The sequence below is a fragment of the Ciconia boyciana genome, chromosome 1 (genome assembly GCF_034638445.1).
Source record: "Ciconia boyciana chromosome 1, ASM3463844v1, whole genome shotgun sequence".
In the NCBI taxonomy this organism is placed as follows: domain Eukaryota; kingdom Metazoa; phylum Chordata; class Aves; order Ciconiiformes; family Ciconiidae; genus Ciconia; species Ciconia boyciana.
The window spans coordinates 153,012,799-153,022,920 of NC_132934.1; the positions used below are offsets into that span (position 1 = coordinate 153,012,799).

A 10,122-nucleotide genomic window follows, 5' to 3' on the forward strand; every position below is an offset into this window, starting at 1 on the left:
AACTCAACACCCTCACAACAAAAGTATCATTTCTTCCACAGCTTTCCAGACTTGCAACTCGATTTCTTAATAAAAATTGGCATGAAATTATTCACTAAACCTTTAAACTAAACAGAAAATATTCAAGCTGAATTGGACTGAAGGACAAGGAACCTATAAAAGCATGACCAAGAAGTCTAACTAAAAAGAGACTGAACAAGTGCATGTGCTATGTCTATCAGGGTTAACCAGAGGCAGGTCCCCCCCACTACTCCGAGATAAGTAAATATGGGGAACAGAAGGGTGCTTTTGTGCCACAGAAATGCCTCTTCTATCTTGCTTCTAGGTAACGAGCCCATTTTAAGTACAGTCCCTGAAAAAGAGCTGAAGGAAGAGCAAAAAGGGTAGAGAGAAATAGAAACAGAGGTGCTTACCAAAAGGTATTTCTCAGAATAGAAATTTTCAGTTGGTAACAGCAGATTAAGCCCACTAGATTGAGGCACAGGACTGGGTTTGACAACAAAACAAGAGATGTGAGTGCCAAATATACAACAATGGTTAAAGAATGGGAGTCAGAATGGGACAGACAGAAAACCAGACAATTTTGGGACTGTCTGGGAAAGAGACAGAAAGTGAGCTAGAAAATCAGATGGAAGATGGCAGATTAAGAGTTGAGGCAGAGAAGCTGGGAGTCACTGAAAAAGTACAGGCAACAGAACTGATGAAACCTAAAAGAGAGCTTTAATAGAACAAGGAGGTCAGATCATGTGAGGAGAAGGAAAGAACATGGGAACTGGGAAGATGAATACAATCTATTCTAAACTACAACTGAAAGGGTAAATAAGCTGGGACTTAGACTGAGAAGTTCAAAATAAATCAGGAAAGAAGCAGTAAAGACAGAACCAGAAAATGGAGAAATTGTGAAGTATTCCCCTTAGAGTACATTTCCTCCCAGAGCTTGTCAAAGGCATCAGGAGGATGCCTCTGCTGTCTACAGGCATTTGCAAACATGCCACAACCACACATCTTCTGCAAACGGCACCTAACTTGATCCATACAGAATGACAATCCCTAGTCATTTTACTGCTTAAGAGTAGGCAATAAATGTAAAGGCCCTAAGCCATGCAATTTTACTATGTGCCACTTCACTGACAATGTAGAGGGTTTTTTCTTTATTTTAATATCAGGAAGCAACAAACACACACAACAGAAAATTAGCACAGGTATAAAGTGGAGAAAAGCTTATAATCAGAAATAACACTGCTTAAACAACCTTAATTCTTTCACCCCTATCCGTACGCAAATGTAATTTGTAACAAGATAATACACTATTTTTCCCATTGGATTCTCATCTCATTCAGGGACCAGAGCAAACATGCTCTGAGAATGAATCATCATGTAACTGCAGGAGACTATTTTTATGGGACATCCAATTCATTTTTCGCAAAACTTAAACGGCAATTAAGATATGAAGTAGAGGATTGCAGGAAAGGAAAGGAAAGTTCTTAAATTCAAAATATTTGCATTTCATTTTGCAAATTAAGTCAGTGAGAACTATTCCTTACTGTATAAAGTAATATAAAAGAACTTTTAAAGTCAGGCTATAGGAGTCTGATCCTGCAAAATTCTCAGACATGTTATTTTACTGCATCTCAGTAGCCTTCTTCTGAAGCAGAGATCATACGACATCCTCAGTTCATGGCAGCGTCTTCAACATTAATGTGTTTGTCAACCACTCAGCAATGAGCTATACCATAGAAACGAGCTTTCCAAAAAGTAAATTGAATTATTAACACCTTAACTAGCAAGGCATAGTCAAAGCACTAAATATTAAAGATCTGGATCACACAGAGTTGTGAAGATAAAAACTAAATACAGGTTAGCAGCTCAGTTAAGCATTGTCAATCTTTGGTCTGAATATAGGCTCCACTAATACTGCACATACATCAGACACTGAGTATATACAGAATGACACCTGAGGTCTCCTTATTGCTGAGTATGTCAAGACCGTTAGCTTTCTTGGCTGTTTTTTCTCAACAGAGGAACACATCTAGAATTCAGCAAAAATTAAATCATAGAATCATAGATGAATAATTCATTTTGAACATCAGTCAAATAGTGGTCCAGTCTAAGCAGCCACACAGATCAAAAATACCACAGGAGTTAAAATCATTATGCTGGGTTGTTTCTTACAATAATTCAATTGTTGAAGTGATACAATCTTTGCAAAATTTAAAGCAGACACCCCCAAAACTAACTGTGAAGCTGTAAGAATGAAGCATAATTGAATACGAGATTCCTAGGGTGAATAGGACCAAAGCACTGGTTTGCCACTGCTACCACATAAACTAATCAGAAAATAAAATCGTTTGTGTCCTCCTGGACTAAATACTCATATGCAGAGAGGTATCAGCAGCAGTCACTTCCACAACTAGCTCCTGGTGCCGTTCTAGATTTGACCTAAATGGACTTCTGTTTTTCCAGACAAATCAAATCTTTAGAGCAGTTTGTTCAACAGCATCTGAACCACAGCAGAAATCATCAACAAGTAATGTTGAACAGGACTCATTCCAAACCCATTTGCCTCACCAACCTTCTTATCAGTAAGGCTATAGCAGCCCACAACTTAATTTTAAAGCAAGTCTGTGTAACCATTAATGCAATCCTGGGACGCTTAGTGAATGTAATGTAACACAACGCAAGACAAGTAGCCAGCAGCGTTTTTGGTGATATGGACCATGGTCAACCTTTAAAATCAAGCTGTCCGCTATCTGAGAACCACTTCAACACAGAGAAAGTTTAGCAAAGATTGGTCCATTTTTCCTCCCACTTCTAATTAGCCACAATAAATCTCCATTAAGTGATATCCAGGCAAGCAAACACAAACACTAAAATAAGTGATCCCTAGTGTAACTTAACTTTTAAAAGCTGCATTTTTGTTTAGCGTGTTGTCAGCACACTGTATTTACTCAATAATACTACAAATATATATCTATATAAAGCCACTACCATTAACTGACACATACAATTAATAAAGAAGTTAAACACTTGAAGGCTACAGGAAAATGCTTTATTTACACAAATAAATTGGCAAGGTGACAGGCAACTTCCGAGTTGCTATTTTCTGCCTTATAAATACAAACCAACATAGGGGGAAAAAAAAGGGAAACTTATTGTGTATTTGCCATGTAAAAAGGAGAGCTTAAAGATAATTTTCCTTCTGCCTTCTTCCAAAAAGCATATTTGAAAAAATGTTAACACTTGAAATCCCAGACTGAGATGCCTTTTTACAAGACCTAATTTCATATTATTTGATCTTCAGTTTGCAAACTTCTGAACACATTAGAACTCACTAAAGGCAAACAGAAATAGATCAAGCTACTAAGAAGTCGCTGAACTAAAATGATATCAAAAAAGGTGCATGAACCACTTGAGATCCACTAAAGACTTAACTTCTCTAGTCTGTCTCACTGAAATTCCCAGTACATAACCAAAAATAAACATAAAAGGAGAAACACATGCTGATATTTTAAAAAAAGTCTGAAAAATGTTTTGAAGAGTTTTCAATACTTTCTAGACATTGAAAGTGCATCATGTAAAAAAGATCCAAAATATACCTTTTTCCTACTTCCATTAGGCTCTTTTTTTTAATCCATCCCAAATGTAACTTTTTCAGACCACAAAGACTTGCTCAAGATTGATGCAGAAGCACCACATGAAAGCTATTAAAAAGTACAAATGTTGTGGTGTTCCAGCAAAATTACTATACAGAAGCACAGGTCTACTTCTTTCCCCAAATTTAGCAGACCTATTGACCTATCCAGTAAAGTTGCTGTAAGAAACTAGTTTGCTGTGGGGTTATTTTTAAATATTCTTTGAGCAAAATATTTATTAAGTAATACTGTGAAATAAATTCATTGGATTAAACTACATGCTTGAATGTATTCTGAATACTCAATTAAAATAAACCATCAACCTTAATCCCTACATCTCTAGATCTCTTAAATAGTAATGTTAGATCAGGTGTTGAACTTTGCGCAGGCAGAACTTCTTACATGGCGGTCCTCAGATGTGCACAAGGCTTCCTTTGCAAAGTTAGGTACATGGGCCATAGCTACTACTCAAATGAGATTAATAAAAGCACCATGAAATACTAAAGAGATAGACTAAGTTTTATGCAAACTAGAGATCAAGAGAAAAATCCCTCATAAAGTAATTCAAGCAAGATGACAGCAGAATAAAACGTAATTAGAAATACAAATCTGACTTCAGAACCAGTGGTTCCAAAGCCAATGCCACTATCAGCAACCTATGAAACAGTAAAATGCATGAGCTTTCCAGACAAACAGCTCTCAAGAAAGATATTTCAGTCTGTGAGAAATTCTGAAGGCTAACAGTGGTGTGTCAGTTTAAAAAGTTTGTGAAACACCAAATTAGTTTTCAACTGCATGTTCTTCATGAACAATTATTATAATGACTGGAAACAGTCCATGTAGTAACAGTGAACAACTGAAACAATCATAAGCAACTGCTACCATATAGAGTATTTCACTTGTGTATTTCGATGTACGTAATTTTCAACATCAGAAGGACTCTTACTCATTCCTTTTGTCTAGCCCCCTTCTCCTCAGTACTCGCTGCAACAGTCTTATACTGGGAGTTGGAAGACAAAAGTTACCAAATTTACTTTCTTGCTACAATAATTCCTGCTCCTTCTTTCAATGCTGCATCCTGCCTAGTTTTAAGCATACCAGCGATGGACAGGTCACCATTTCACTGAGAGAACTGTGCTTCCCACCAAACTATTCATCCTATGAATCCAGTGAGCAGCACAAGTCAGCTGAGGACCTTGATGCATACGTTTGGCTCCTCCAGCTCCTGCCAGGAAGGTGCTGCATTTGTGAGCAGTGGAAGAGTTTACAGTAGAATCAGCAAAGTCTTAGAGAATGACACTGATTAACCAGAAAGAGGAATACTGGCTAAGCTGGAGTTTCTGGATAGTCTCTGCATGCGACGACTATCTTGGTCTCAGACCAAGAAACTTCCCATATGGTGCAAACGTACATGTCAAACTGTACACAACTCTATTGACCTCAACTTAATTTGTCATTCAGCCTCTGACAAGCAACAGAATGATCCCACTCCCAAGGTACACAAGTCCTTGAGATACTGCAACTGGTGTTCTCTTGTCCACACATGTTTTTTTCATTGTTTCTTTAAATTACACAAAAAGTCTTTCTAGTAACTAAGATCTTCTGAACTGAATGTGATGCTCCGCGGCCAATCTGCCTGATTCTGGTCAAATTGCTTCTCAGCTCCACGCAATGCTCACATAAAACCAAAAATGGTTATGCTCATTACTATTGCCAGATCACGCTGGAAAATGAGTTTGCTCCTTTCTTCCCCTTTATATTTATTGCATTCCAGATCCCATACGCTTTATATAACCGTTTTCAAAAAAATAAATTTATATACCCACAGATACTTCAACCTTCACAAGTTAGTATTTCTCTTTTTCCATTATTATTTTTCATTATAACATTACTTGTGATTATGCTCTTAAACTCCACCTGCAGACTCTTAATTAAGGTGCTACATATGAATGTTTTTTTTTTTTTTCTTCCCCCCTCATAGCCTCCTGACCACTGCTGAGGAAATGAAAGTATTTTGTAAAAAAAAAAATAAATCAATGCTTTGTTGCTTATTTTCTCTTTATTGTACACTCCAAAAAGCATTAGAGGGATACATTTTATAGTAATATTTAACAGAATTTAGGCTTGGGTCAAATAGCTCATAAGCATTATCTCGCTAGCTTACTTGACTGGTACTTCCATAATTATTTTATCTTTTATAAAAACATTTAATTGGGTTTGCCGGTATTCTCCATCATGCTCCCCATTTGTTCAACTAGCCAGTAAACTCTCAGTCTGCAAACTTTTACAAGTATTTGACTTCTCAAATACATCTTTTCAAATTACAGTTTTTATAGAGAGGTATCAGAAGAAGAGCTGGAAGTGAACAACAAAAGAAAAAGTGCTCTCCTGCGGCAGGTGGGAGGAGGGGTTAAGGAGGAGCACGTTATCTTGTGGTGCCCTGGCTCCACACCTTCCTCTTCTGCAGGGCTGCCTGCTTCACCATCACCAGATCAAGCACTGGCCCCAGCAGCACAGAGTAAGAGCGGGACACACACTGAGCCTGCATTCCCAGGCTGCAGCACACTGAAGCATGCTTGACCATGTAAATGCCACCTGAAGCTCATACTTGGCATCGTAGCAGCACAGCCTTTACCACAGTTTAGCCATCTTGGCTCTGCTGAGAAAAAGGGAAGGAAGGGGTGGGGGCACTCATCAACTATGCCATCTTCTTCACCACTACATCTCTCAGTCAGTTAGTGCACTTGATAGGTGACATGGCAGAACCACAGGCCAGTAATCACAGCAATATTTCCATGTCAGAATGCTTAAATTTACAGCGGTGCAGGTCTTCATAGATTCAGTGCCCAGAAATTTAGTGATATTGTCTCTTATCATGCTTAATTCCATTATTTTGCTAGGAAAATAACTTGGATTTTGGACAAAAGATATGGAAATCATTCTCTTCCCTTCTGAAAATCAAAAAAGTGTTATACCAATTAGCATCTCTATTTTCTAGCATTAAATCAAACCTAACAGGGCCCATAATCAGACCTGGACATTTAAAATCTCCCAGCATTCACTACACATTTTAGACATCATGTAATGGTGGGTATGTAATAGTCTGCAAAAAGGTAAGCAGTTCATCTTTCTTCCCTGAGGCAGGACTGAGTCTGTGTAGAGGTTTTTAAGAACAGGTTAGACAATACTTCAATTAAGATTTCATACCCTTTCTAGCTACCCTGTTCCGATGCTCAAGTACACTTAAAATTTTACCTAAAACCTGACCCTAGATTTTAATTTTTCCAAATTCAGCCTATTAATTCTTGCAATAAAGATACTGAACACAATTTCTTTTCCTACCTGTAGCATCTTCTTCCATTTCTGAAGTTTATTATCATGTATGTTATTCGTCCCTTAACTACTCCCTTTTCTAGAATAAGTTAGATCTTCCAAAAATTAGGTTATTTCTTAAATGTTTTATTCTCATTCTGCTCCCCTAGACCTTCTAGGATATTCATCTGTATTTCCAGCTGCTAGTTCTTCACTTCGTTGATCTCTCTCCCAAAAGCTAATATTAAAGAAATGTACTTTAGTACCTCAAATACTTTGAACTGTTTCAATTTCATCTCCTAGTCTAACATTCCTCTTTCATTTTCTTCCCGCGTATACGGCTTTTCATTCCCTGAACTCTGCTATCTGTAACATACTTGGCCACCCTTATCTCTTCCAGGCAAGCTTTGAGTGACTACGTATTTCTGGTTGCTTCTCTGCACAGTAAGATGTTTTTCAGTTGCTTCTGAACTACTAAAATTCTCTACAAGATTAATGTGTTAAACCAATCACTATTTCATGGAAGTTCTCACTATTTGAAAGCTACAACAGTCCACATTAGATTGTAACCTGCTGTTTTAAGAATTTGAATTGTATCACTTTTCCTTAGCTTGTACGCTGTTGTTTTGTTTTGTTTTTTTTTTAAGAGGAGATATATTCTAATTTGAATACGGAGTAGTATTTTATCTTATTTTCAATAAGGGAATGTGAAAGCCCAATTATATCAGGTATTAACAATGAATTACATCTTAAATGCAGAACCTGTTTAAATTTTTTTTTTGAAGTACTGGAATGGGTAAAGAGCAAACATCGTTCAAGAGACAGGCTACAGAATCAAAGCCACTAACCTTAACGTCAATGGTAATGGAAGTCTGTGATGAAAGTCCCCAAAGCCTGTTTTTACAGACACTAACTAGCATCTTTTGGTAGACAGAGACAAAACAATGAACACATATGGGACAGAACCATCTTCACTCCCTTGAATACACGATGCCTCCTTGAACACAAGAAAGGCAATGCCAGTTGACAACAGTAGTCAACAACAACCCTGTCATCTGAACAGTATTTGCTGGGTTTTTTTAAACCCAATTCAAAACCAAGTTGTTCTAGTGTTCAATGTGAATACGCATAATGCCAATGGCCCAAGTGCTTTTATAAGCATAGTGAATTCTTAAGATTAATTACTCTGAAAAAATGTCAGCAGATCTGAAGCTGTTTTATGCTGTTACATCTAGAGGAAAACATAGCCTAGGCTTGATGTACAATGTAGATAAAGTAAGTTTCGTATATTCATTAATGCCAGCTATTATAAAGCATGACCTGGTTTGCTTTTGTTAACAAAACCAAAAATATTCTATGAGCTATGCTTCCGCATATGATGTGCTACAAATATACTTACATCTTTTGCCATGTTACCAAAGACTAGAAATCAGTCCTCTTAAAATCTTGACGGCTGCAGGACACAGAGACAATGATGCTATTTTCTAGAAAGCAAGTAAAGACAACATCAGCTACAAAAATGAAAGGAGGGAAAGTTTTTACAATTGAAATTACTGACTACCACCAAATACAATTTAGTTTATAAAGAGGAAAAAGTTTTCTGTCATCACCAGTTCATCCCCTAAGGCTCCCCCGCCCCACGCTCACGTGTGGGGAACACTCCTTTTCCGACAGCGGGGGTGAGCTCTCCCCTGGCAGGAGCGCCCTTCCCCCGCACGTACCCGATCCCACCAGGGCAGCAGGCAGCCCACGCTGGGCCGGTCCCTGTCCAGCTGCGCCCCTTGCAACACCGCAGAGCAGGGCGCGGGCAGAAGCGGCGGGGGAAGAGAGCACTCCCTTGGCCTCCTCCTCCCCACCCCCATTTCCAGCAGCAGGCACAAGTAGGCCTCAGGGGCCAGCTCCCCCCGGGGCCCTGCAACCCCCCTGTCCTCCTCCTCCTCGCAGGCGGACGGGCCGCGGCTGCACCAAGAGGCAGAGACTGGCAGTCGCCACCGCGCCTCGGGCACCCAGCGCCCGCCCGCCCGCCTCCCCCACCGCGCCCCCCGACCAGGGCCTCACCGCCCGGGCAAAGCCCTAAGCCCCGCGCCGCCTCCCCTCGGCAGCGAGGGGCCGCGCTAATCGCCTCAGAGGCGGCGGGGGCACGAGGAAGGGGGGACGCGCCCGCGCGCCAGGCGGCACCGCCGGCGGCGGGGGGAGGGGTCGACGGGGGGGCGGGGGTCCACCCCGTCCCCAGCCTCCTCGCCCCGCCGGCGGCAGCACCCCGCGGCGCCCCCCCCATCCCATCCCATCCCATCCCATCCGATCCGATCCGATCCCATCCCCCCGCCGCTCCCCATCCTCCTCCCGCTGCAGGCCGGCCCGGGCTGCCCGCACCTGAGCGGCCGAAGGCAGAGAGAGCCGGCTCCATCCCCCGCCGCCGCCCCCAGACAGGGACCCGGAGCGCGGAGCGGGAGCACCCCCCGCCCGCCGCCGCGCTGCTGCGGAGGCGCCCAACTGCACATGTGCGGCGGCGCGCGCGGGCCTGGCGAGCCCGGCGGGAGGGGGCAGGGGAGGAGGGAGCCGGCGCGGGGGGAGGCGGCGGGAGACCAACGGCCCCAACGGCAGCTCGGGCGGGGAGGAGGAGGGAGGGGAGGAGGAGGCCGGCAGGGACCGCCCCCTCCCCGCGCGCCGGGGCGGGGGGTGCGGGGGGAAGAGGCGGGGGGAGGGGGGTCTCGCCCGGCGGGCTGTCACTTCCCAGCACGCCTCTGCCCCCGCCGGTCGCCAGCCTGGCGGGCTCCCGGCCAGCCGCCCCCGCCGGCCCGCCTCGCCCGCGGCCCCGCACACCTGCCCGCCGGCGCTGCCCCGGCCCGCGCCCCAACCGCCGAGGGGGTTGCCCGCGGGGGCAGGGAGGTGTGAGGGGGCGGCGGGGGGCGGGCGGGCGCGAGCGCAGCGGCCCCTCCCCGGGCCCCGCGCGCGCGACCCCGCCGCTCTTTCCTCTTTTTTTTTTTTTCCCCCCACCCCCCCCCCGTTGGCAGGGGAAAAAAAAATTGAAACTTACACTTTTGTGCGTCCCACCGGCGTGACGCTGCGCGCTGACGTCACGGGGGTGTAGCGTGCCTTGCACGGGCACACGCGGAGCGGCTAAGCCAACCGCCCGCCGCTCCATGGGCGGAGGGAGCATGCGCGGGATTTTCGCGCC

The 10,122-nt window shown here is 43.4% G+C and overlaps 1 protein-coding gene across 3 annotated transcripts in view; it reads right to left on the reverse strand.

Moving 5' to 3' along the window:
• TFDP1 (transcription factor Dp-1) overlaps positions 1-10,122 on the reverse strand; it is a 56,577-nt gene extending 46,455 nt beyond the window's left edge. The window contains exons 1-2 of one of the 3 annotated variants that reach the window (XM_072849829.1): positions 9,982-10,122; positions 8,344-8,428 (exon numbers count right to left, since the gene is read on the reverse strand). In XM_072849829.1, coding sequence (XP_072705930.1) covers positions 8,344-8,355 — 12 coding nt within the window. In that variant the 5' untranslated portion in view covers positions 8,356-8,428; positions 9,982-10,122. Of the gene's footprint in view, positions 1-8,343; positions 8,429-9,317; positions 9,536-9,981 lie in introns of those variants that run through there. The other 2 variants (XM_072849830.1, XM_072849828.1) reach the window with 2 other exon arrangements.